This window comes from Astatotilapia calliptera, chromosome 14 (genome assembly GCF_964374335.1).
Source record: "Astatotilapia calliptera chromosome 14, fAstCal68.1, whole genome shotgun sequence".
Lineage (NCBI taxonomy): Eukaryota > Metazoa > Chordata > Actinopteri > Cichliformes > Cichlidae > Astatotilapia > Astatotilapia calliptera.
Genome location: NC_137435.1, coordinates 4,151,212 through 4,178,663, shown reverse-complemented (window position 1 = coordinate 4,178,663; position 27,452 = coordinate 4,151,212). Strand labels below are relative to the sequence as shown.

At 40.4% G+C, this 27,452-nt stretch overlaps 2 protein-coding genes across 6 annotated transcripts; both read left to right on the top strand.

Moving 5' to 3' along the window:
* The first annotated feature begins 933 nt into the window (after positions 1-933).
* LOC113036415 (flotillin-2) lies at positions 934-14,678 on the top strand. Of its 3 annotated transcripts, none has more exons than XM_026192754.2 (11): positions 934-1,163; positions 2,822-2,903; positions 6,284-6,374; positions 7,309-7,432; positions 8,551-8,669; positions 9,439-9,552; positions 9,637-9,756; positions 10,084-10,298; positions 10,870-11,053; positions 12,656-12,805; positions 12,971-14,678. In XM_026192754.2, the coding sequence occupies exons 1-11, from the start codon at positions 1,115-1,117 to the stop codon at positions 13,004-13,006; spliced, it is 1,284 nt and encodes a 427-aa protein (XP_026048539.2). In that variant the 5' UTR covers positions 934-1,114; the 3' UTR covers positions 13,007-14,678. The 3 variants fall into 3 exon arrangements, with proteins under 3 accessions (XP_026048539.2, XP_026048540.2, XP_080145472.1); XM_026192755.2 differs by lacking the exon at positions 934-1,163 and adding an exon at positions 1,376-1,447; XM_080289346.1 differs by lacking the exon at positions 934-1,163 and adding an exon at positions 1,582-1,606.
* Positions 14,679-15,807: 1,129 nt separating this feature from the next.
* LOC113036445 (protein FAM222B-like) lies at positions 15,808-26,106 on the top strand. Of its 3 annotated transcripts, none has more exons than XM_026192811.2 (4): positions 15,808-15,986; positions 16,559-16,612; positions 18,658-18,785; positions 20,817-26,106. In XM_026192811.2, exons 3-4 carry the CDS (start codon positions 18,704-18,706, stop codon positions 22,772-22,774), a joined length of 2,040 nt encoding a protein of 679 aa, XP_026048596.2. In that variant the 5' UTR covers positions 15,808-15,986; positions 16,559-16,612; positions 18,658-18,703; the 3' UTR covers positions 22,775-26,106. The 3 variants fall into 3 exon arrangements, with proteins under 3 accessions (XP_026048596.2, XP_026048595.2, XP_026048597.2); XM_026192810.2 differs by having other exon boundaries at positions 16,556-16,612; XM_026192812.2 differs by lacking the exon at positions 16,559-16,612.
* Positions 26,107-27,452: the final 1,346 nt, after the last annotated feature.

Sequence of the window (27,452 nt, the reverse complement as noted above, 5' to 3'; positions counted from 1 at the left end):
GTATGATGATTAAGTACATGATTAAATCTCTTCAAGCACATTTCATTTGATATTACTAGTGAAGAGAATCCTTCTTCAGGGAAAGGAAATATGTGATCTTCTCTCTTTGAGTTACAAGTTGAACAGCTGTGAGTGAGCACCTGAGAATAAGAGCACTATTAGTTACATTTAATTAAACACATACTGCTATAGCTCAACATTTTATTTGCCAGTATGTACCATTGTTTTCCAGCTCTGTTATATATTAGAATATTAGAGCTTATGAATATTTATGATTCACAACAATTTGAAAATGTAATCCAAAAATCTAATCTAATTATTATGTGTGATCTGAGTTTATTTTTGCATTGTTAGTGTGTTAGTGGTGTTATTTTCTTTGTCTAAGTGCATTTAATTAGACTGCAGTATACTTATATGCAGTATTTAAAAAATAACTATACTACACTTCTTTAAACATACCATTTAGATGATCAACTTTGTGACAAAAACTATACTTTCACTATTTTAAACAATTTGCTTGACTATTTATATGAAATTAATATTTTTTTGAAAAACTGACCTGGACAGGCTTTCCACATTGCTGTTTACGGTCCTCTAGTGGCCACAGTTAGAAACTGCAACATACTAAATAAAGATATGATAGCAAATTAAAGCATCGGAGAAGGTCTTTCACACTCATTATGCATATAATAGGGAGAAAAACAATTTTTTAAATAATTTTTAATATTTTTTTTACTAGGACTGAGGGTCATGCCACTGATGTAGTCAAACTCAAATATACGCAACAGGCATATTCCTGCATCCTGTAAGATGTTTTTGGAAATTGTGCAAGATTTAAATTTTTGAAGGACAAAGCAAGAGGTGGGTACTAAAAGATGTTTTGGTAAAAATTTGAGTTATTCTTGACACGAGCCGTCGAGAGCATGACGTCAGTACGTCGTCGCTGGGCGGGGCGGGGTCGTGTTGTTGTTGCTGTTGTGCTGAACGTGAAGCCTCTTTAAACACACGATTCGCGCTTATTTAAAACCTCAGATAATACCATCATCATCTTCATCTCCGTAACGGGCTCCTGAGTCTAACTGTTTTTCCCCTCGCCTTTTTATCCTGAGTCAGGATGGGAAGCTGTTTAACTGTGGGGCCAAACGAAGCGTTGGTGGTCTCCGGTAGGTGTTTCCCGTCGTGTTGATGGAGCGAGCTAGCGGGGATGGGGAGAAAGTAGCTAATAGTATTAGCTGGCAAACTAAACCAGGTTTGGCATTCGGTTTTTAAAATAAGTGCAGAGCGAGCCAGTGCTTTTAGAGCACACAGTTACTGTGTAAAGTGAATAAATTAGCGGTCGTGTGGTTTCAGAGCTTAAAAGCTGCGACGCTGATCAGGCGGTGCGTTAGCAGTGATTTGGATCATGTGATTGAAAGGCATCGGCGTCTCAACGCAGATATGTGAATAGGTCAGGTTTTTATGTTTTATTGATAACAAGTGTGATTTATTAATAAGCGGATTTGAAAATCAACAAAGTGCATTCACTCAAGTATTGTACTCGAGCAGAAATTTTCCCTACTTGAGTATTTCCATTTGGTGCTTCTTATTTCACAGCTAATGGAGAACGGTATGTCTACATTTATGTCACAATAACGGGTTAATTTTAATATTTTACAAGCTCTAAACACATCGTTAAAGATGAAATCATTGGCTTCCAACCAATCTAATGAAGTAGCCGAGAACTTTTACTTTTACTGCATTTTAAGGCTATTTTTATGTACTTCTTCTCAAGTAGATTTTTCCATGGAGGATTTTTACTTAAGTAAATGATGTGAATACATCTTCTACCACCGTTAATGAGCATGGTGTAGCTAAAAGTAACAGGTTTAGTCATCCTGAACCAATTCTAGCCCTTTTAATGACTATAATTAATTGGTAGAGATATCAGAAAAAAAGACCCCCCCCCATGTACATCAGAGTATACCAGTGTAAAATAACTCAACGGTATAATCTGAAGAACATACAACCTTTCTAAATTCACACAATTAGATTAGAGTACTAAAAAGTCATATTGATAGAAATCTTCTCTTAGAGGAAAAGACACATTGAAGGGCATTAGATAAATATTCATTTTCTTAACTGCACATCTGGTTGGAGTCATGGCTGAGTGGAGCCGACATTGGGTGAGAGGTGGGGTAGGCAATTTACCAGGCCATCACAGGGCTTAACGCACAGAGACAGAAATCATTCACCCTTAGATCTACACCTACAGCCAGTTTGGTGTCGCAATTTACACCCACTTACATTAATTAATAAATATATGAAATAAACATTATATAAGAGGCTGGGTGGGGTGGACCCTGTCCCAGCAGCTCATAGGGCGAGAGGCGGGGTACACGCTGGATAGGTCGCAAATCTGTCGCAGGCAGATTGGAAAGCCACGGTTGCCAAAATTGGTTCCTGGGAAATAGAAAATAAATAAATTATTCGGTAACTCTCTGAAATCTCAACTTTAATTATTCAAGAACCCGATGTATTTATTATGGCCTTTGTTTGAGAACAACAGCTGGATAACGTTTCCCCATAGTGTTTCTCCCCTTTGGCTTTTACACATGCTGTGTTTATTATCAAAACCTGTTTTTACTGGCAGGTTTTGAACAAGCCCTCTACTTAAAGTAATGTGAACAATAATGATTATAGTGGTAAAACACTTTTCTAAAACAATGCTAAAAAGGCTTAACAGGGACCTAATAAGCTCAGCGCATATCTTTGGACTGCATCATTTAATGTTATAGTCAAAGAATTTCTGAAGAGTCCTGATGGCGCTGTCCTCTTTCCGCAGGTGGTTGCTGCGGCTCTGATATCAAAACCTACGTCGTAGGAGGATGGTCCTGGGCTTGGTGGCTCATCTCAGACGCCCAAAGGTGACAGTGTGCTAGAAGCAATGATGTAAATGTTATCTTGAAATATAATATGGACCAAGCTTTCTAATTAGACCACAGCGAAAAAGATTAACCACAAGAAAGTCAATTGCATTATCTGAAGGCCATCAAAAGGCAAAGTGAGGAATGGAAGCTGTTCTCCCACACTTTGTCTCATATTACACACAGTGTGTTTCCAGTCACATTATATACAAACATTTCCTCTTACATGACTGGGGTAGTGTTACTGAGAACTAAATGTATTCTGCTCTCTTAATGTGCAGTGTGCTAAGTGCATATCTCACATAAATGTTTTGTGAGTTGTCATAGATAAAATGTTTTATTGCAGGATTTATATTTTACACAGAACTGAATGGTCAGCAAACCCTTTGTGAAATGCTTAATCCCATCATTTTAACTTTAGCTTTGGCTAAAGTTGTTATACTCATAATTCAAGTCATAATTGAATAACTGAATCCTAATAGTTCACTTTTGTTAACAAACAAAAGTGATCTGTGAGTAGGGAATTGCCTTAAAGTGCAAAGAAGCTGGTTTTTGTTCTCTGGTAAGAGACATCCGTTTCTAGTCACAAGTAGATGCAGTGCTTCAGCTCTGTGTTGAGCAGTGTCTGAATAAACTATGAATGGAAGTTAACAAAACACAGCTGCATGTGGACAGTGTAAACAAACTCTTTGGCAAACAAGTGCTTCACACAACCATCGGACAGGTGTGTTGAAATGTGAAACTAAGCAGGGTGGATCCATCCCCAACGTACTGATTCTTCAATACAATTCAATTCAGTTTTATTTACAGCCACGTGAAAAAGAAAGTACAGCCTTAATGCCTACATAGGAATTAACAGGGTAAGTAGCAGCCAGGTGCTGCAAATTCAGTGCGCTTGATTAATTGATCATCAGCAAGTGTGAGCACATCTGTAAAAGCGGGAGTTTTGGCATTGTAGTGGTCAGGATCATTCAGGTGTGTGTATCGACAAATCATTAACACAGTGTTAATACAATCTCCCCAGGAGTGGGTATCCCACCTGATTCACCGCACCTTGCAATGCTCTGAAAGGCTGCAACACCCCCCCACCCCACACCAAGTGTTGTTCTCTCTAAAAAGAGCATGGCAGCACAGCCTAGGTTTGTAAAGCTGCATCTAAACAAACTAAAAGACTTCTGGAGCATTATCCTCTGAACAGATGAGACCAAATAGAGATGTTTTGCCATAATGCACGGCACCACGCTTGAAGAAAACCAAACGGAATATCAATACAATGCTTTACCCCAGCTGTTAAGCATGGTGGTGGGGGTGTGGCAGTTTAGCCACCGTGCAGTCATTGAGTCAACCATTAACTCCTCTGTTTACCAAAGTGTATGTGAGTCAAATATGAGGCCATCTGTCTGACAGCTAAAGCTTTGAGTCGTGGTACAAGACAATGATTGATATGCACGTCAGCAAATCTACAACAGAATGGCTGAAAAAGAAAACAAAGTGTTGCAGTGACCCAAAGTTCAGACCTCCACCTGACTCAAGTGCTGTGGTAAGGACTTATGTATTTAAACACATATCTGCAAATGTCAATGAAGTGAGGCAAACTTGTATAGACGAGTAGACTAAAATTCGTCCTCTATGATGAAAGAGACGGATAATCATACAGAAAGTGATTACTTCAAGTTATTGCTGCTAACGGTGGTTATACGAAATACTGACCTGGGGTGTACTTACCGCAATCAGAATCAGAATACTTTAATGATACCTAAAGAAATTATATGGTTACAGTTGCTCCAAGACAAAAACAGTAACACACTGAACTAAATTATAATACAATATATTCCAAAGTTTACAAAATATAAGAAATGGCTCTAACATATACACAAAGCTCAATTATAAATATCCAGAATATCACAGAGGTGACATTTTGTTGTTATTTGTTATTTTCACTGTAGAGGATGTGCAATTATCAAGGGTGTAACTATTGCGCTGTGTACTGTGCATTAGATGGATGAGTTGTACAGCCAGAGGCAGGAATGATTTCCTGTGTTGTTCAGTGGTGCATTATGGGTAATCTCAGTCTCTCATTGAGCGTGCTCCTGTGACTGGCCAGCATGTTATGGAGTGGGTGGGAGGTATTGTCCAGCTTTGTCCTTATCTTGGACAACATCCGCCTCTCAGACACCGCCTTAAGGGAGTCCAGCTCCATCCCCACAACATTACTGGCCTTGCAGATCAGTTTATTGAATCTGTTGGCATCTCAACCTGATACCCCAGCATGCAATAGCAGGGAGGATGGCGCTGGCCACAACAGACACAAAAAAAAACCCTGAGCATTATTCAACAGATGTTAAAAACCTCAGCCGCCTCAGAAAATAGAGACGACTTTGGCCTTTCCTGTAGAGTGCAGTTTATTATCTATGTGTACTCCAAGGTATTTGTAGCCCTTACAATGTGCACATCGACCCCCAGGACTGAAACAGGGGTCACAGGTTTCCTGTTGAATGAACTGGAAAAGTCGAAAAACATGACGCTCACAGTGCTTGCCGGTTGGTCTAGTTTGGTGTAGACATGATTAAGCAGGGAGATGATGGCGTCCTCAGCTCTGAGGCGGGGCTGGTAAGCGAACTGAAGGGGATCCTGATGTGGTCTGACTGTAACAGGCTGCACACAGAAACTTGCACTGCACTGCAGAGAATCATGTAAAAAGTGTCTTTTCATAAGACTTTGACGAAAGGTCTCCTCAATGCCAGATAGAGACACTCAGCAGTCAGATGATCCCCTATAAATAAAGACTTGAAGATGGCGTAGAGGAAGAGCTCCGAACCGGAAGAGACTTTCACAACCATCTGCTGTGACTGGCTGGGTCAAAAAAAGTTTGCTATAGTTTTGTTTTTGTTTTTTAAATAAATTTTCATGTACCACGATTATACCGTCCATGACATTTTAAATCTCTTTTGCAAGAGTGTCTTACACAAATTGTTATATGCACAGTAGACACACACATAACTATAAAGAATGAGGTATAGACTCAGGGTTTTCCTTCTGCATTTTGGGATCTTTCAAGGAAAAGATGCAGGAATTTATCAGTTTTCAGTAGTTTTGCTAATTTTGGTTTCTTTTACTCCACTAAGGGATTTTGTGTTTGTCAAATGTTCAGTAATAACAGGTAAATCTATGGATTTCTGTTAAATAACACAACACATACTGCCTTTTACTGAGTGAGGAATGATTGTGCTCAAGCCCAAACTTACTGCCCAGAGGCCCATTTGAAGGCAGGAATACTCTTAGTGTTAAATATTTAAAGGTTCCACCTGTTGCTCTATTGTTTCAGAGTCTTGAGGTGGGACTGGGCTGCCTAATAACTGTGCCTGTGTTTGTTGCTGTAGGCTAAGCCTGGAGATAATGACTCTGCAGCCAAGATGTGAGGATGTGGAGACAGCAGAAGGAGTAGCTATCACTGTCACAGGGGTGGCTCAGGTAAGACCAGATCCCAGCGTCTTCTCTGTGAACGCTGACACAAACACTTACACTTACTCACTCAAGCCGAGCCTATTTGTCAAACATCATCTGTTATCAAAAGTGTCGTGTTCTGCTGCAGTGCTTTCTGATGTTTTCTGAAATGTGGCCCTATAATCTAATGGTGTAATTCCAAAGAAAAATCAATCAGTGCTTCCTAACAGACTGCCTCATAATCAGCAGTCTTATTTATTTATTTAGTAAAATGACTTTAACATACTTGATGAACCCCTTTAGCCACAAAAACGATTGTTTTGTTCAGGAATGCAAGGGAATAACTGTAATTTGGCATCTCCATTAAAAAATAAAGTGTGCTTTATTATTTTTGTCCAGCGTTTTTGGAAATAATTCAATTATAATTTAGCATGAAAAATATAATGATCAAAGAGCTTGCATATATTGGTTAGTTAGCCATTAGAGAAAAAAATATTTTGGTAATTATCAATACTGTTAATTTAGGACTGCTGTGGCATGAACCTTGGACTGGGTGATGGTCTAGCAAATGTGTTAAGTACTGTACATAAAGGTGGGCACACTCAGAGCATCACAGTCTGTCTATAACAAAACTGCACTTCTGATCATTCACAGAAGAAAACATCAAAAAAGGCATTTTGGATCAAATTTACAGTCGTATCATAGGTTCCTGGTCAAAACAGCATATAAAAGCATGAAAAGGTGTTGTTGTATTTGTATCTACATTTTCTTAACAGGCTCATCTTCTAGCCAAACAACGTTGGTGTTAGCACATTCATTTTCAAAATTCTTGACTTAAATTAAATGAACTTTGCTTGATTGTTTAAAATTGCACTGATGGCACTCTGAGCCCATGTGCCATGATTGCTTCTCAGTGTAGAAAGCTTGCTGTGTAAACACACTGTAAGTGTGTCTCCTTCAGGTGAAAGTCATGACGGAGCAGGACCTGCTGGCAGTGGCTTGTGAGCAGTTTCTGGGTAAATCAGTAATGGAAATCAAAGGTGTGCTGCTGCAGACTCTGGAGGGACATCTGCGCTCCATTCTAGGTGTGAACAGTTAACACTAATCACAACAGTAACACTACACACATATAGATTTTATTTCAAACAATATCATAGTTATTTTATTAATTTATAGTTTTAGCGTTCTTGGTTTACAAGTCCAGAATAGCTCCTCGTGCATGTATACAACAGAGGAAAAGAAGCAAAGTATTAAATTGATTATTGATTAGTTCCTGACTTTACTATACAAGTTAGCCTTAGTTTGCCTTTTATGTGTTATACATATTGTGTTAGCTTTTCTGTTTGAGGTCTGAATTAGAGAAGAAAAGTAATATATAAGTTCTGTATAAGTACTCGAGATGCACCAGCTTATTCAATGTGAAATATTATTTCCACAAGGAAAGACATTATTAAACTTTACAGTTTCCCTCAGTCTGCAGAAAGTTAAAGAATCTTCTGCTACTGGAAACCTTTACCACCTTTACCTGACATACCAAACAAAGCAGGTGGTGCAGATTTATGTACTTTACATTTTCCAGTTTATAACTTCTCTGGAGACTTGAACTCTTTTCTATTTTCCTCATAATGGATTTGATCCTTTGGCTGCACATACTGAGGCTGCTAGCTTGTGGCTGTTTCTGAGCTCTGGATAGCTTTAGCTTTAGCACTTTTCCTTCTTTCAAATGTTAAGCTGGGCGAGAGTGATTTTAAATGTGTGATTGGAGTTGTTGTTTACCAGGGTTTCTGGGGTGGGCCTCCAGACTTTTTTTTGTCTTGACTCACAATGAGTAGCTTCCACACTAATAACATTAAAATTACTGTGTGAATTTGATTGTGATTTTGAGCATTTGCCTCCGTTCGTTTCAGCATGTGCACAGACTTGGATTCAGACATATGTGAGGCTGACTGAGAACACTGGCAGTCGTCAGACTGTGGTCTACTGACCGGTCGATCTCTGATTAGTACCAGCAGCTCTGTGCTGACCATTTATGCTACTTGAGTTCAAGGGGTGATGCATTTCTCTGACAAATTTCTGATGCGGTGACGTGAAATAAAAAAATTAATTTGGATCAAAAATAAAGCTGCCCCGCATCGAGCTGCTGGTAGTTTGTTAAAAGTGAATTGCAGGCTAAATGATGTTGAACGATGTGTCTCTTTTGCAGGTACTCTGACAGTGGAGCAGATCTATCAGGACAGGGATCAGTTTGCTAAACTGGTGAGGGACGTAGCAGCTCCTGACGTCGGCAGGATGGGCATCGAGATTCTGAGCTTTACCATTAAGGTGAGTTAAAGGAAAATGAAACGAGTAATATAACAGAAGAAGTCAAATAAAAACAAGAATATTAAGTATTCATGTAAGTATATAACTACTTAAACCATGTAAGCGCCGTTGGTGCTCTCCATTTTGCCTCAGTGTGGATGTGCAAGAGAGATGATGCAGAGTATCAAAACTTTAGCTTTAAGCCACATTTCTTCAGTCAGAAGAAATGCGACACTGAGACGGCGACACGTGGGACAGACAGTCGTTCAAACATTAATCAGCAGCCTTCCCATCTTTCTTTTTAGACTGTAGTTTTGTAATATTACTGAAACTGAAAAAGGTCTTTCTCTGAGCTGTTGATGCTGCTGGTTATTAGAGTAGTCAATCCTAATGAGTTTAACTGGTTTTTATAATTGACTGGACTCACCCTGTGGAGTTCACTGTTGCTCATTAGAACTAATTGAAGTGTGTGGTGTGGACAGAGCGGCTGAGGTTAGTGCTCTGCTGAAACCCAAAGTCCATTTCTGTAACATCTTTTAGTCCATGTCAGGATTTCTGTAACACGTCAGATTCTGGACTTTAAAATATGATTGAATGTTACATGTAGAAATGAGGCTGTTTGAGTGCCACCCTATCATCTGCTTTCTTTGCACCCACAAAGGCCCAGCATTTTTTAATCTGTATGTTCTGTTTTATTTTGGCTTCGTAACCTTGTTAATCACATGAAAGATGTTGATATACGCCACACCCAGTTTAATGTTACGTGTCCTGTGGTTCTGTGTTTTCAAAGGATGTGTATGATAAACTGGACTACCTGAGCTCCCTTGGAAAGACCCAGATTGCAGCTGTCCAGAGGGATGCAGACATCGGTGTGGCCGAGGCAGAGAGGGATGCTGGGATACGGGTAAGAAAATCTAGCAAGCTTGAAATTGATTCTTCCGTGCACAGAGACCAGCTGTTCACAGCTGTTTCTTTATTATCACCTTAGGAAGCCGAATGCAAGAAGGAGATGATGGATGTTAAATTCAAGGCTGACACCAAGATGGCTGACTCCAAACGAGAACTGGAGCTGCAGAAAGCTTCATTCAACCAAGAAGTCAATGCTAGGGTCGGTACTGAATGTTTCGTTTGCACTTACAGGTTGTCTGTGTACAGTTCAAATAAAAATACTTGTTATTATACTGTATTATACACTGCTTTAACCAAACTTATGGCTGTTCCCAAAAAGTGCCAGTCTGTATTAAATCACATGGTGTGTAAACAATTTACCTGAAATCTGCAGTTAGAGTGATTAAAATCAGAAAAACAACATGTGCTCTTTTGATCTGAAGTAATGTATTAAATTAAAACTTCAAAATGTGCACGTGTCAACACAAACAGAAACTGTTGCCTCAGATGTAAATGCCTTAGACCACCTCTGTGTTGATGTTTTCAGAAAGCAGAGGCCCAGCTGGCATACGAGCTGCAGGCTGCCAAAGAGCAGCAAAAGATCCGGCTGGAGGAGATTGAGATCCAAGTGGTGCAGCGGAAGAAGGAGATTACAATTGAGGAGAAGGAGATTGACCGGACAGACAAGGAGCTCATTGCCACTGTAAAGAGGCCTGCTGAGGCCGAGGCCTATAAAATGCAGCAGCTGGCTGAGGGCGAGAAGTGAGTGAAAAGACATTCAGTCAGATTTAGGAATGCGTAGAAATGGCAAGATCCCCAAGAATGTACCACAGCTCTCGTCAGACATGATTAGCAGCACATTACCTCCCTGATGTAAAATATATATTTATTTTGTTGGTTTAATCCCTGCAGAATCCTACAAAACAAACACCTGGAAAGTTTGGACTAAGGAAGCATGACTGTGTTTTTAACGATATATTTCCATATATGTTTTTCCTTATTGAAGTGAAATGTATCGTGTAATTTCCAGGTGCTCTGTATGAAAAGGTCTGTGCATGTCTAATTGTACTGATTTGCAAAAAGCTGATATTCCTGTGCATCCACCCGTAGAAGCAGAGCAAAAGAGATTTGAAATTTATCGTGTGCTGCTGTGGGCTTTATTTGAGAAAGGAAAGCTGTAAAAACTATCCCACCATCCAAAACTTGTGCATGAAGACAGATTAACATATGACACATCACTAAGAAGCAAATTGTCTCAAAAAAGTTGCATCCTACCCACTCAGGAAGTGATTTTGATAACAGCAAATATAACTTTAATGTTTCCCTGCCTCAGGCTGAAGAAAGTGCTGATTGCCCAGGCTGAGGCCGAGAAGATCAAAAAGGTCGGTGAGGCGGAGGCTAGCTCGATTGAAGCGGTGGGAAAGGCCGAGGCTGAGAAGATGAGACTGAAGGCTGAGGCCTACGAGCAGTACGGAGATGCAGCTAAGACAGCTCTGGTCCTCGAGGCCCTGCCTAAGGTAACACACAGATATGTGCTCATACAGCTCAGGCAAAGGAAGAGAAGAACTTGGATGTCATTTTACAAGCATCACCCGGCCCGAGGTTGATGAATTGGAAGCATTTTTCTTTTTATGTCCACGTGAATTTAAGCACAAGTTTTTCATCACTTCAGTTTCATCACGTTTTGGTTGCTTTTAACGATTTGGCACAAATGTTATTACTAAGAATTCAACAATGGGTGATCGCAAAGAACCATAACCCCAGTCTATTAAAAAAATCCATCTGTACTGCTTCCAGCACTGCTGTCAACCTCAGCCATCTGCAGAAAGCAAACATCGACTTCTGTTGGATTTCCCCTCCTGCGCCAAACTCACTTAACTTTCATTTGGAGGATCGTTTTGTGCTAGCATGCTAGCTGATATTTCTGTTTGCTTTTGTAAATTCACAGAGTTATGCATTTTGAATCGATCCCCCAGAGTGAGACTGTCGGTGCTCAGATCTGCTGTAAGGTCTTGAAGCGTCTGAGGGGAAGACATTCAGGAGAAACAACCTGAACTGTGGCAGGTGCCATGCAGTGCTTTGGCCACACAAACACACTTTAAGCTCACCTCCCATCAGATTTCTCTCCCTTTGACTTTGAGTACTCATTTCCCCCAAAATTCAATTCAATTTTATTTATATAGCGCCAAATCACAACATAAGTCGCCTCAAGGCGCTTCATAGATACAGAGAAAAACCCAACAATCATATGACCCCCTATGAGCAGCACTTTGGTGACAGTGGGAAGGAAAAACTCCCTTTTAACAGGAAGAAACCTCCGGCAGAACCAGGCTCAGGGAGGGGCGGGGCCATCTGCTGCGACCGGTTGGGGTGAGAGAAGGAAGACAGGATAAAAGACATGCTGTGGAAGAGAGACAGAGGTTAATAACAGATATGATTCAATGCAGAGAGGTCTGTTAATACATAGTGAGTGACAAAGGTGACTGGAAAGGAAAAACTCAATGCATCATGGGAATCCCCAGCAGCCTACGTCTATTGCAGCATAACTAAGGGAGGATTCAGGGTCACCTGGTCCAGCCCTAACTATATGCTTTAGCAAAAAGGAAAGTTTGAAGCCTAATCTTGAAAGTAGAGATAGTGTCTGTCTCCTGAATCCAAACTGGAAGCTGGTTCCACAGAAGAGGGGCCTGAAAACTGAAGGCTCTGCCTCCCATTCTACTTTTAAATACTCTAGGAACAACAAGTATGAAATGCAAGCCATTTTTGGCACACTTGGAGAGATTTGTCAGAGGCAGAAGTGCAGATTCCCAAAATCTTATGATCTCACATTCTCTGGCAACAAGCCTGCTGTCCCATGGCAGTTAGCAAAAAGTCCAGAAATGGTGGACCAAATTCAAAACAATCGGCCTTCCAGCTGATTTAAGTTTAATGGACCTGGAAAAGTGTTGATATTTGATTAGGTATGGGTTATTTAATGTATAATGAAGCTTTGGCCATGTCGAAACCTTCAACAGAACAAAAAGTTGGTATTTTTCTTTAGGCTAGTCTAACATGTCACATAAAACACCAGAGCTGGATTATTTCCATCTTACTGTAAATGCTTAACAATGTCTTTGCAGATTGCTTCCAAAGTGGCGGCGCCCTTAGCCAGGACGAATGAAATTATCATTCTGAGTGGCGAGGGCAGCCGCGTGACAGGCGAGTTGAACCGCCTTTTGGCCGAACTTCCTGTGTCGGTCAACGCTCTCACTGGAGTGGATTTGTCGAAGGTAACATCTTTATATCATTTTATATACGATGCGTTCCTGTTAACCTTTGTGATTCAGCGTGTTGGATTTAAGTTTTTGTTTCCAGTGTGAACCTAAAGGACGCTGAAACCAGCGAGGTTGTACTTCAGTTAAGCCTTACAAATAATCTGTTCGATTTTTTTGCAGATCCCTCTGCTGCAGAAGGTGACCGGCTCAGCTTAAGCCTGAAAACCGAAGACTCCACATGACTCCAGTCTCTGTTGTATGCACTCTCATAGACTGCCTTTAATACACTTGAAGATTTTTGTTGTTTTATACGTATACTCTGTATACCAAGTGAATTTTGGAAACCTCTGGTGCCTTACTTTATACAGGACCAGAAAATCTGCATGCACTGCTGCTCATTCAAAGATTTTGATTTTAGTTTAAAACTTGAATATTTTGTGATGGATTTTTATTTGTTGTGTTTGAATTGTATTTATTGGCCGGCTTGTATAAAACACAATTGAACAAGAGAGCTGATATTAGACTGAAAGATGAGGCAGATTATATTTGTTATTTATTATATCATAACACCTACTCTTTGGTAATTATACACTGAGGCCAGTTTGTACATTCTTTATGTTTCAGCCCTTTTGTTAATTTATATACCTCTGTTATGCGACACATCTGTATTCCACAGATAATTTCAATCTTTTGTTTCTCCAGTGTGTTTCATGTTGTCATTTTTACCAGTGAAACACTGTTTATGTCTCAGAAGTTGAGACAAAGGTGCTCTCAGTCTCAAAAGAAGCCCTGTTGATTTTTTTCAAATCTCCACCTTCAGTCCTTTGCAGACTTTTTGTCTGCTCCCCTCTGAATGAAGTTTTTCTCTCCGCGTCTGTTGATATCAAGCATGACACATTTTAACATAATTTATATGCTGACAGGGAAACGGGTAGCAAATTCTTGTGTTAATGTGGTTAGTGTGTAATGTGTATGACTTTTTTTGATTTTTAATATATATATACATACATATATATATACACTTATAAATATATATACAGTGGGTTTTTATGTAAAATGTAGCTGCTGGCTTGGCCTTGATGAAAAGTAGAAAAATGTGGCTGGTGAAATTACAGAGAAATTGTGAAAGTAACCGGTTTAGAGAACCCAACATGTTTATATTGCGTAAAATGTGAGGCAATCGAATAGATTTAGAACATGAAAGGCCAAACAGTGATGCCAAATAGAACAGACTGACTTGATTTTTAGTGTATCAGAAGGAGGGATTGTGCATCTGAGGACCAATGTTTAATTTGACACTACAGTTACCTATAGATGCTAAGCCATGTTTAACAGAGTGTCAACAAACCAAACGTTCACATTTCAGAGAGACACTCTTCTCTGTTCAGCGTTTCTACATATCTGCAATTTCTGAACTGTGGCATCAGATATGAAGTGATATTCTAGCGGGGTACACTGGATAATCAAACTTATCATAAACAATGTTATATCTGTTAAAATTTGTAATTGTCACAGAGCTTTCTAGTTTGGAAGTGTAATCCACTGCCGCTGCTCACAGAATCCGTCCATTTAGCAAAACGTGCAAATGGTTTCTGCATTTCTATCCACTCTCGTGTTTCCAGACGACCTGACTGCAACCTGGCAGGGATGTTTAGTTTGTGTAGTTATTAGGGAAGAAGCGGTCAGTCTGGGAGAATTTATAGAAGACTGTTATTCTTGTTGTTGATGCTTTTATGTGTGTGTGAGTCTCTCATCTTCACTTTCTTCATGCCCTGTTTGTCTCAAATGTTCATATGTTCGTGTATGCTCCTGCTGCATGTCATCCATCTGTATACAATAGAATCTGCTCACTCTCAAACTGTCATTCTAATAAATCAAACTGCCATGATTTATTTCTTTATTTTCTCTCCTTTAAATTAAAGCAGAAGTGTTAAAAGGCAGGAATGTACAAGTTGAGTATACAATATACTCTTTTGTTACAGCAGTGAACATAATTTTAGTAGTAGTTAATAGTAAATATAAAGGAAAACATTTAAAAGTCAACTAAACAAACAATTGTAAAAAAACAAACAAACAACAACCAAAAAACAGATGTTTCCCTGGCAAGATGGTGCAGTGGTTAGCACCATCACCTCACAACAAGAAGGTCCATGGATCAAATAGCCTTCTCTCTTCCTGTAGTCCAACGATGAGGTTAGGCTAATTTCTGATTCTAAACTGGCCACCAATTTAAAATCATAAAGTAACTTAAAATAACCTTATCTGAGTTTGTTTGAAGCTTTAAACTCAAATCTTTCTCAGTTGTTTCCTGTTTTACTTCTCACCAGAGTAATTGTGCAGTAGTATTCTGTTTTTCATCAGTTTTATTTTCTATGTGATTTTTAATTGTATATTAGTAAATTCAGTTAAGTTTCTGTTATTTCCCCGGAGGGATCAGTTGGTTTGAGTTTTGATTAGTTTTAGTGAGAATTTAATTTTTTTTCTTCAAAATATTAGTGGTGCCAGATACTATTATTTTAATAATGTGCTTATCTAAACCTCCTAAATCTTACAAATTCTTGTCACACAGTCATCCCAGTCAGGTTAACCGTCTGCATTAATGTCTCTTCGGTCTGCTTGTGCTGGAAAATTTGACAAACCACAAAACCATTTTTTATCTGTTTTTCATTTATTTATTTATTTTTTCGTTTGATTGAATTTTTAGTTCCGTGGCCAAAATGTTTTTTACACTAAGTGTTACTTTTTAGTTTAATTCACTATATAAAAAAAAACTTGCTTTTTGTGGAAGTTTTTTTTCATGCCACCACTTCAGAAAATCCAAATCATGCCAGGTGATAAGTACGTGACCAACTGTTAACATTTGTCCCAAACTGCTGCTGCGTCCGCCTAAATATAAGGCTGACAGGAACACCCAAGCAGAATAACCAGATCTCTTAAAGTTTATATAATCTGTGATAAATTTATGATAAAATGACGCTCTTGGGCTTTAATAGCGTCTCATCTGTGGTGGATTAATGGACAGGCGTTCACCGTCGATGCCTTAAATGCAGAAAAGGGGTCCTGTCTGTTTGCGCATGTCCGACAGATGATGCTGCTTTAGCAGACAGCAGCACGAAGAGCTGACACGCTGATTACAATCCTTATCAACGTTATGTCGCCACAAAATGAAGTTTCCTTACTCAAAGATTCCTGAGGAGTAAGTATCGCTCTTTTTAACACAGGTCACGTCGGTGCTTTCCGTCAACGAGAAGCTAAAGTTTGCTAACCAGCTGGCCTGTTCACAATAAGCACAAAGAGGCTCCTTATTTACTGTGGTGCTTGACTTGAGGTAACCTTTTGAACGATTTAACATCAGTTTTCTGAAGGTGTCCGGTTCTGCTTGGGGTTCACATGGTGTTTGGCCACTGGACTCGTCCGGGGTGATTTATTGAAGGCTACAGGCGTTAGCTAGCTGTTTAAAACTGCAGCAGGTTGAGACTGGATTGTTAGACAGATGGCTAACGTTACCTAGCTGCAGACTGGCTGTCAGAAAGTTCACCTCTCCCGCTGTAAGACCACTCCAAGAAAGCGGTTCAGCCTTAGGAAGACAGCTTTAGCTGGTGTATGTTTGAATGGTTGGGTACAGAGGGTAAAATAAGTGTGTGTTTTATATATATATATATATACAGCTAGGACTGAAGCGTCGATGTGTAGCCCAATGCATTTTAATTAAGATTAAGTAGAAAAGCCTGGTGTCTGGCATCTGACACAAACACCATTTCTCAGCAGGAGACTTCATCTGAAACCTCGGGGAAATTGTGCCAAAATAAACGCACCTTTGTGGTAAGGAAGGATGAGTGCTGATAATGTTTTATTGATTCCTGATTGTTTAAAAATTAGGGTTACACTGGCTTAGTAACTAACTGCTTTATATTTTGGGTCTGAACACTGTAGACAGACTTGTTTGTGTGTATAATCATAAATATGTCACTGAATAAAGTCAGTGAGCACACTAAAAGGCCTACAGTTTCTATGGATTGTATAGTTTATAACTGGTTTGTCTTTCCTATCCTGAATAACAAGTCAATCTTAACTTCCACTGTTCAGACGGTTAACTCGTGATGAATCATAAACTGCAAAATGGAGGATGATTCGGCATTTGTGCTTAACAGATCCCTTCCTCTTCCCTCTCAGTGGAGGAGCTGAGAAAGGAATTCTGCTGCAGTTCTCAAAATCTTTATATTCTCAATTAATCTTAATTCCATTAAGATTCCATTAATCTATTTTCTTAATTGTTGTCTTATTTCAAATCTTAAAAAACTCCTTTAAAATATATTTATTTGAGTTAACATGAAGTCAGAGGTTTCAGTGACACTTTAAACCACAGCATATATAACTATGCAATATTACAGAAAAGTCTGAAGACTGCCTTCCAATTCCTTTTTATGGAGTGAGGAAAATGGAACTAGGTGCAGCAATTTACTTAATATCCAGAAATAAAAAGAAATGCAATATGTAAGGCAAAATCACAGTTTGTATTTTATAACAAGCTTTAAAGTAAATATTTGGTTATGACACCAGCCGACTTCTTAGGTAGCTGTCTTGTAACTTGCCAGTCTTCAAGAATGGTTCTCCAGGCTTCTTGAAGAACATTCAAAGCCCTTCTTTGGATGTTTGCTGTCTGCTGTTTGGTTTTGAGATGATTCCACGCTGCTTCAGTGTTGATGTCCAGACTCTGACGAGGCCAGTCCATGACTGATGGTGTTCCACTGTCTGTGGTTTTGTTTTTTTAAATCAGGGTATGCGTTTACTACACAAAGCTGTGGACAGTCAGATGTTTGTGCCGCATGGTGTATCAAAATCTGATGGTACATTTCTATATTCATGAATCTATCAATTTTGAAAAGATCTCCACCAGCGTGACTGAATGCAGCTCCAAACCATGACAGAACCTCAATTATGATTTGTTGCCACTGATTTTCAGTGTGGTTTCTATGTAATTTGGCATCCCTCAGCCTTTTCTCCCCCTCCAAACATAAAAAACATTCTTATGAAAATGGTAAGGTACAAGAACTGAACAGAAAATGAGTGAAAAAGCCACCAATGTCCAAATAGAACCTTGAAAGACATTAAGAAAACTTGGAAAATTATTGCTCTGTGCCACACAAAAAACAAAGCCTAGATCTGTTGAAGAAAATTGTAAAGAAATGAGAGTTACTTCAAGGCTTTTGCACAGTTCTGAATATGAGGTGTGTCTGTGTGGACTCACAGCTTCCAGTTCTGAAAAGTGAAGCTAGCGTATTGCTGATATAATTGACAGTCAAGAAGGGGATATAACAGTGAGATGTTAAAGAATGGCTTGTATGAAATATGTTTGTATTACTGGAGAAGTTGAAAGTAAGTAATTCTAAAAGGACAAAAGGAAGAAAAAATGGCATTGTGTTTGTTTTCCTTATTTAAAACAATTCTTTATGTCACTGGTTCTGTACCTCTGCATTATGATGAAATATTTAAAATAAAAGTTTTAGATTGTGTTGTAAGCATGGCTCTTTGCTTTTCCCCAATTTTTTTTTTTTTTTTAAAATTTTCTGATTTGCTGCTAAAACATTTTGGCACATTCTTAGCTTGACACAGAAAGCTGGCTGGCTTACAGTCTGCCATCACTCTACAACTGTGCTGCTTTGTTCATCTCCATCTCAGCTCCTTGCTGCCTGCAGTGTGTACACAGTGAGCTTATACAGAGCCATGGTTTCTCTTTATTACAAGATGCCATTTGCAAAAGGTCAAACTGAACTGTGAAAATCAGTGATGCCAAAGTATTTTCACACCAATCTAAGTGTGTGTGTGTGTCAACGGCTGACTTTGACCTGCTCTGTTTGTCCCCGCAGTATGGTGAGGAAAAGGTGTCCCGTGCTGCATTAGTTGAAGAGTGACATGCTGGCCCGCCTGCCAGCATCAGTTAAGCCTACCATCAGACTACTTTCCCGCACGCAGATGAACACTGGACCTCCAAAATGTAAGTGCCGTCTTTTATCATATTGTGGTGTTTCTTTTGACTTGTCATACTAGTCAAGCTGTTTTGTAAACACGACATCCACAATTTCCAAAGATTTAAATGACACTAAAGTTTAGTTGTATAAAATATCTAATCACTGAGGATCTGAAACGCGTAGTGGGATGACCTTCTAGAGCAATGCAGAAAATATGTAAAGGATAAAAATTACCAGTAAGTTTTAGACAACTGATTTTAAAAAGCAGTTGACTTGTGTCCATGCTTCCGGCTTTTAAAATGCAGTTAAATATTCAACATCTGTTCAGAACATTACCGTAAGTGAAGTGGATTTTGTTTGAGGCTAGTTTGGGTGCACAAATGATGGCAAATTATTGAAAACCTCTGAATTTATGTGGCATTTCCCACAGAATAAGATGGTGTTTGTGGCTATATTGCAGCAGGATGAGTATGGACAAAAACCAAAAACCTACTTTACTAAATAACCCAGTGAATGTTAGCATATTTACTTTGTGGCAGTTAATCTTAGTTAGTCTTTGTTTGTCACCTGGCTCTCTGGTTTACAAAAGATTCCAGAGCAGAACGTACATAATCATAGCCAGCTACAGTCTGCTACTGTGTGCAAGGTGAAGTACTGTCTGATCAGTTTCGCAGCATTTGGCTTCATCTGAGCAAAGGGACCTGCCCTGTCTGACAAATGGTGAATAACTGACCGGACTGAACCTCAGAGCAAATGGATAATAAATGCAGAAAAACCAGAACAAGAAGCAACTGAAAGGTGGCTGCAACAACTTGAATGGGGATGTCCATGGGTTCTGGGGTCTGACTATTTTGGGTTTCTGATAATGGGGAGACTTGTATAGGGTGGTTGTTTTGTTTTTTGTTTTTTTTGTTGTTGTTTTTTTAAGCCCAGTATTATTGAAATCTGGTCCACTTGGCAGCTTTAGAAAATATGAGTGCATAGATAACTGTGTAACTTCTGTGTATTTTTGTAAATGTTACAGTTTTGGCTATTAACAAAGACCCCCACCAAACACATTTTCAAAACTCTATACTATAGACCAGGGGTGGGTGAACTCCAGGCCTCAAGAGCTGGTGTCCTGCAGGTTTTAGATCTCACCCTGGGTCAACACACCTCAATCAAGTGATTAGCTCATTACCAGCCTCTGGAGAACTTCAAGACATGTTGAGGAGGTCATTTAGGCTACGTTCACACTGCAGGCGAAAGCGCATCAAATCTGATTTTTGTTTTTTGTTTTTTTTGACCCTATGCGACCCATATCCGATCATGGTATGACAGTGTGAACGGCACAAATCCGATCTGGGTCACTTTCGTATGTGGTACTGAATCCGATACATATCCGATGTTTTAGAAAGCGACTGCTGTTTGAACGGTCATGTCGCATTAAATCCGTCTTTTATGTCACCGACACAAGACAGACGGCAATTATCAGCTCCGGAGAAGCGCCCGAGAAGACATCGCGAACGAGCGCTTCCTGGCCATCCAGTGTAGATGTCAGTGAAACTGTTGGGAAGACATTGTTGGAGAAACGTGAACATATTATTTGTACTGTATAATCTGCAGATTCTGACAAATCTGCAACTATCCTTTGAAGCACCGCTCCTCTCTTAAACAGCAATAAGGATCATTATTAGGCTATTTACATTATTATGTAAATAACAAAATAACTTAAAGCAAAAATTGGGAAACGCAAAGTCCGAAGTCTTTATATTAACGGCCATCTGTCAAACAATACTGTTTGGTCTGGGTCTAAACAGAGCGCATCTAAAACCTGCAGGACACCAGCCCTTGAGGCCTGGAGTTCTCCACCCCTGCTGTAGACAGAAGATGTTTTAAAGTTTCCCCTAAGAGCCGGTCACCTTGTTTTTTACCGCCAGTTTGCATTGAAGAACTTGTATAACTGCAGGCTGACAGCATGTTTCTCTATAAAGTTTTGTGCTATGTGAAATCCCAGTTGGTGTTATTTTCTAAGAATGTGCTTTTTTTTTTTTTTTCTGATTTTGCACATCTTGCAGGGGAAACTACACAGAAAATGAGATCTGCCAGCTATCCAACCCCAGCAGAGTTGGATGCCTATGCTAAGAAAGTTGCCAACAACCCTTTGACCATCCAGATCTTCCCGAGCAGCGTCAAAGTACCTCAAAAGAAGCACATTCGTCGCACAGTCAACGGGCTTGACACATCCTTGTCCAACCAACGCCAGAGTCCCTACTCCTCTCAGGTCGGCACCAGTGGGGGCCTGCTGGCTGTCCTCTGTGCACCTGTCAAAAACTCAGACACTAGCCACACCCGACAACTACATAATTCAGTCATGAACCCTCACAGTGGGCCCTACACCACTGAAAGCACTTTAAACCATCCTCAGCCTGCTCCTCACCTACAGGGTCCGTCTCAGTCTGCACTCCAGAAGCAAAACTTGGTTCACCCTCAAGCACTACAGCAACAGCACCGTTTGACTCATCCAATGGCTTTGCAGCAGCCTCACCCACAAGCTTTACAGCAAAGGAATATGGCTCGTTCACAAGCTCTCCAGCAGCAACAGAGCTTGTCCCAGATTCAGGCGCCACAGCAGCAGAGATTGGCTCATCCACAGGGTATGCAGAGACAGCAGAGCCTCCCTCACACACAGACTGTGCAGCAGCAGCCACAGCAGGGCCAGTCATGTTCGTCAGTTGTACCACAGCAGCATCTTTCTCATCTGCAGTCACTAAAGCATCAGGTGGCTCCTCCACAAGCTTTACATTCACAGCAAGGAGTGACTCAGGATCTGCGCCACATATCTGATGGATCTCAGCTTCCGAGCATGCAGCACACCCAGGGGCTAGTTGGGTCGCAGGCCCTTCCCCAGGCTGTTGCTGCAGGCCCTCCTACCATGCCTAATTGCCCCCAGCAAGCCCGACTGGGACCTTATGGGCCGCAGAAGCTCCCTGACCCAGATGCCCCACCAAATATAACTGTATCTACCTCCACCATCCCACTGTCCATGGCAGCCAGCCTGCATCAGAACAGACCCGGTGACCTGAGCATCATTGTGCACCAAATCAACCAACTGTGTCAGGCTCGGGCCGGTATGGGCACCACCTCAGTCTGTGAGGGACAGATTGCAAACCCCAGCCCCATTAGCCGCAACCTGCTCATCAATGCCAGCTCAAGGGTGTCCTCTCACCACCCAGCTCTGGGCAATGTACCCAGCAGCCTCATGGTGGGACCACCAGACAAAGCTGCAGCCCAAGCTCCCAGCGTTTCTCTCAATTCACAGCAGAGTATAGCTGCTGCTAATAGTGTACCTGCTTTTCACACCAACCCTGAGAAGGTGGCGCAGCAGCAGCTTCAGCACCATTTACATCAGCAGAAACAACAGCAGCAGCAGCAGCAACATTTTCAGCAGCTTCAGCAGCTGCAGCAGCAGCGCTCCTGGGCTCAGCATCAGTTAGCCCACATGCAGCAGCCTCCTGAGGGGGCCAATCCTTGCAAGAATCCAAGGATGGAACCTCCAGCTGAGTGTGCTTTCCCCTCCAGAAACCTCTCCTACAGCCACAAGCTACCAAACAGTGCACAGATCTTTCCCCTAAATCATCCTGCAGAAAAACCGCAACCCTCATCCCCTGTTAAATGCCCAGCAAGTTCTATGCCTTACATTAATGGCCACTACATGAAGCCACCGTGGAGCAGCGTTCAAGCAACAGCAGGAAACAATGGCCCTCAAGACCTCTCAGTGGCTTTCCAGGGAGGGCAGGCTGCTGCTTCCAGAGACAGAATCCCAGGGGCAAAGTATAGGCCAGGGAAGGAGGGTCCTAATGACCAGTCAGAGCTGATGCAGAATGTGGATTTCTTAGGTGGGGATTTTCAGATGCCCAGCTTTCAGGAGCAGAATGTGGATGCAATGGGGAATATACACAGGTCCGCCAGGAGCCAAGTTCAGGAACCTGGCAGCAGCGGAGCAGTCCATGCTCATCGCCCAGGCTACTGTTAAATGTGCGTTGATGCCCATGTGGCGTGTACTGAATTTTGTTTTTGTTCTGGTCTACAGCTGCTTTCAGCTTCTGTATTTTACTCTTTAAAACCTTCAAAGTGAGCAGTTAAATTGCATTGCTTCAGAGCTTGATTTGGAGACCCACCAGGTGTGATGTTTCAAAGTATTCCTCAGGTCTTAAGCCATGTCGTACTTGTTGCAGATGAAGGGTTTTTGAGATCGTTGTCGACTGTTTTATCTCTGGCACAGATGTGCTGCTGTTTGTTCATATATCTATGGTGTTCAGAAATGTTAATTTGCAGCTGAGACTATGCTTGCCTTATGATTGTCACAGTGCTTTTCATAGGTTGACATGGAACAACTCAACTTTTATTAGCATGTGTGGCCTTAGAACTGCCCAGAGGCAAGATAGAATAGGATGTCTTTTGTGTAATGTTTTTATTTGCAATTATTTATCTTCCTAACAGCTTTGATCCATTTGAATGGGGGTTACTTGTATATGCAATTATTAGGACTGTTGACAGTGCTCAATCCCATAGCTGCAGTGTACATTTGTAAAGGGGTCTGGGTGTTAGCCAGAGCTTCCCTATCAGGAATACTAACATGGCTTCTGAACGATATTGTTGGTGGTCCAGGTGATTTTTGACATTGCTCTTGGTGGGATGTTTTTTTTGTTTGTTTGTTTTTAAGGAAGAAAAAAAAACAACCCTGCCAGAACTAGCAAAATCGGTAACCTTCTCCATTTCTGAGATTCTTGTTGTGTGGGAGTTCTTTTTAAATGTTTCTTTTTTGTTGTTGTTTTTGCATTTCTGTACATTGTCTTACTTGAATCATAGAATTTGCTTTTAAATGTCATGCTTAACATTTGGAACAGGGGCAGAAAGTCTCATTAGCTCCCCACATGTTAATCTTTAGGCAATGTGAAACAGAATGGGTCCCATTACTTTAAACTGAGCGTGTCTGTATGTGAAAGGTAAACTGATCATGTGCATGCATGCAAGTACGTCAGCTCATGCTACCGGGGAAAATGTCATTTCCCTTGAGCACAGGTTGTCACCATTTTACTACTGTAATGCAAGTGAATTGATGTGGTGTGGATGTTTCCTTTTCTGTGGGGCTTGTGGTCAGTTGTTCATCTACTTGTCACCGGCCTTACCACGTGTCGTATTTCTGTGACCTACAGAGAAAGAACTAAGAACATGTAATGCAGGTCATGTTGTACTAGATGTACCATAGTTGATGTTGTCTGGGCTTGTGTTGCTGTATTAACCTCAAGCCTTCTGGAAAAAGCCTTAAATGACACACTAGTTATAGTCTACTTTAACAGTTTCTTTGCCAGGATCACAACTTGTATGGCTGTGAGGAAGGTTGTTTGTTTGTTTGTTTTTTTCCGTTGTTGTTGTTGTTGTTGTTTTTTGCCCCTGAACTTTGGTTTCCCTGTTTAAAGCTAATGTTGGATTATTTGGGAGGTGTTAACATGGACAGGCAGTAGGAATGGATGATATTGCCTTAAGGTAATAATGCTACTCATCCCAGATTATAAAGCCCTCATCCTTCTGTCTGAAATGTTGCCTATCTAAGGATTTAGGATAGTGGAGAAAAAAATGACTTGATAGCAGATTTAATAGGTATTTAGCCCAGGGATGTAGCAGTTATTTTAAGGTATTTGAACTGTTTTTAGTTGTTACATGTAATATCCTCATAGTTTAATTTATTTTTTGGACCACTGCATCCTGAAGCCATAGGTATTTTCACATTAGGTGCCATAGGTGACATATTGATGCAGGCAATAGGTTTGCATCATTGCTTTAATGTCTTTCACAACAGCAGTTCTTTTTTTCCTAACTGGATTGTTCTCAGAACATCGTACAGATTAAAAGGGAGAAAGAATTGCAAGATAAATCTTCAAAGAGACAATTCTCTTACAAGCTGTAGCTTTTCTGGAGTTCAGTCTTTGTACTTAATGGCAGTTTTTTTTTTTTAATTACTTTTTAGTTTAGGTTTTTAGTTGTTTTTTTTTTTTGTTTGTTTTTTTCTGGCTCTCAGTTTTGATGTGCCTGCCCCCTGAAGCTGCTATTAAATTAAATCTTGACACACACGTATGATCTGTGTGTGTGTGTGTGTCTGTGTCTGTGTGTCTGTGGTGATGATATGGGCTGTATCAGTGAAACAAGTTCCTATTTATTTGATGGGTGAAAGTTGTCACCAGTCAAATGCAGGTATGTTTGGCTGTTTGTATGTCTTACGAGCCAAATTTTAAAGAAGATTATGTATTAATGAATTAAAACTGACCAGTATTCAAGGTGGCAGAGTGAAGTCTGACCCACTGTGGCCTAAAGACCTTCCAAGCCTGTTTGAGTTTCTTTAACATTAAGTTGACTGGGTGAAAACACTAAAGGATTAGACAGACCCGCCCTGTTAATGTTGAACTGCCTCGTTACAGCCCACCACAGTCAGGTTCTGCAGTTTCATATGAAGTGCCTCCACTGGGTGTAGTATGGAGAAGTGTGTGTGTGTGTGTGTGTGTGTGTGTGAGTGAGACTGAGTGCTTGCGTGTATGTTAAGCTTGGGTACTTGCACACAGGTGTGCATGCTGACAGAGGTGCACAAAGTTGATCTCTGATGGGGGGGACCAAGCTGCTTAGTATAACTACTGATACTGTGTCATGGACTGAAGTCCTGGAGTGTGCCACGATTCCCAAACACTGTCAGGATGTGTGAACTGTTTGCTGCTGACTCACTGACCAAAGTGACCAGAAGTCCCTCTCTAACCACTCTGGCTGAAAGCCTGTAAAAGCTTGTTAATGAGCAGCAACCTGGTGACCTAACAAAAAGCTGCTGGGGTTCAATAAAGTCGTGTGAAGTAAACGTACCGATGTGAAATGCGCATTTATTTAAAAAAAGGAAAAAGACAAAGAGGAAAAACAAAACAAAAACTAAATGACTTTAAAAAGAAAAAAGAAAAAAATCTAGAGTGAGTCGTTCCTTTCTGCAGAGTGCACCTCAAATGTTCTGGCTTTACCCAGAAATCTGGAAATGCATTAAAATACAGAAATATTGTACAAGAATCACATCTACTTAAGGATGTTGTAGCTCAGCTTTTAAGTTGATTCAGATGGCAATATTTACTGGGGCGCAGACATAACAACTCTCTCTAGATTTTGACTGATTTATATAATTGTCTTTGGTTATCAAAGACATGTTGTGAACAGTGGTGGAGGGGGGGCTTACTTTCTCTACTTTGAAAATGTGATATTCCACTTTTGCCTAACCTTCAGGAAAAAATGTCTTGCACAAACATTCCCCTAACCAAAATAAAGTTTTCAAACACAGCTATTGACTGACTTTTTTTGTGAGCAACATGTTTCAAGGGTTTAAAGCTAATAAAACTGCATATATGGAATTTCACTTGAATCTGAATTCAGTTTAAGTAGAAAGATATTTGTATGAATATTGAATGGACAACATTCTCCTTTAGGTTTTTCAGGTAGAGCAGAATTTATGGTTCCATCTATTACAGCAAGTCGTCCAGCTTCCAAAGCAGCCAGACCATCACACTACCACCAGGTCTGATTGTTTGTTTCACCTTGGAACTTTCCCATAGGTGCTGTTTTTGCTTGGTTTCTTTATTGTTGTTGAATCATGAACACTGATCTTAACTGACAAGTGAAGCCAGCAGTTCTTTAGATCATTGGTGGGGAACTCCAGGTCTCAAGGGCCGGTGTCCTAGAGGTTTTAGATGCATCCTTGATCCAACACAGCTGATTTAAAAGGTTAAAGGACCTCCTCAACATGTCTTCCGAGGCCTGGTAATGAACGAGTCATTTGATTCAGTTGTGTTGACCCAGGGTGATATCTAAAACCTGCAGGACAGACATAACTGTCTCTAGTAGTGATGTGCGATACCACTGATTTCCTTTCCGATCCGATACCAAGTAAAATTCAGGGTGGTATCGACGATACTGATCCGATACCAACACTTTGTACAAAAACATATTTTATTTATTGTATCTCAAATTATAGCATAATGATTACAGGTCATCAGATTACTTGTTCTTATCACCTAATAATGCAGAATTCATCATATAGAAATAAAAAACCTGAAGTTGTGTGCTACTTGAACACCTTGCCTGCCTGCAGCACTAAAGGACTCCGTGAGAGATGTCTGTCTCGCCCTAGCAGCACCTGTCCCTGTCCACTCCTCTTCCAACCCCTCTTCAGTTCGCCTCAACATACGCTCGTCGTATTCTGTGATGGTTTACTCTGAGGTGTTTGACAAATTTGTGGTGTTGCCACAACACCTCACTTTCTTGCCACATGTATCACAAACCACGTTTGTGGATGTAAAATACGTCCACACATGACTCCAGCCATTATTGTGAGTGCGCACACCAAGGGGCCGTGACACATTTATACAGCCGTATTTCGCTCATGACTATGAAAGGCGGAAGAGGAAGTAGTTCCTTCCAGTCTAGACAATCCGAATGAAATAGGTTCTTCCCACTGTGTTCCTGTTAATGATAAACTACAAATTTACCCTAAATTACTAAACTATCGATATTTTAATGTGAGAATCGATTCTAGAACATAAATGATTAGTATCGAAGGAATCGATATATCCACACATCACTACTCTCTAGATTTTGACTGATTTATATAATTGTCTTTGGTTATCAAA

Excerpts from the sequence above, each read along its gene's own strand:
- LOC113036445 (XM_026192812.2), top strand. The coding sequence starts at position 18,704 with ATGCTGGCCCGCCTGCCAGCATCAGTTAAGCCTACCATCAGACTACTT. Across the intron at positions 18,786-20,816 it reads GAACACTGGACCTCCAAAAT|GGGAAACTACACAGAAAATG; the intron begins GTAAGTGCCGTC and ends CACATCTTGCAG.
- LOC113036415 (XM_026192754.2), top strand. The coding sequence starts at position 1,115 with ATGGGAAGCTGTTTAACTGTGGGGCCAAACGAAGCGTTGGTGGTCTCC. Across the intron at positions 2,904-6,283 it reads CTCATCTCAGACGCCCAAAG|GCTAAGCCTGGAGATAATGA; the intron begins GTGACAGTGTGC and ends TTGTTGCTGTAG. Across the intron at positions 9,553-9,636 it reads AGAGGGATGCTGGGATACGG|GAAGCCGAATGCAAGAAGGA; the intron begins GTAAGAAAATCT and ends TTATCACCTTAG.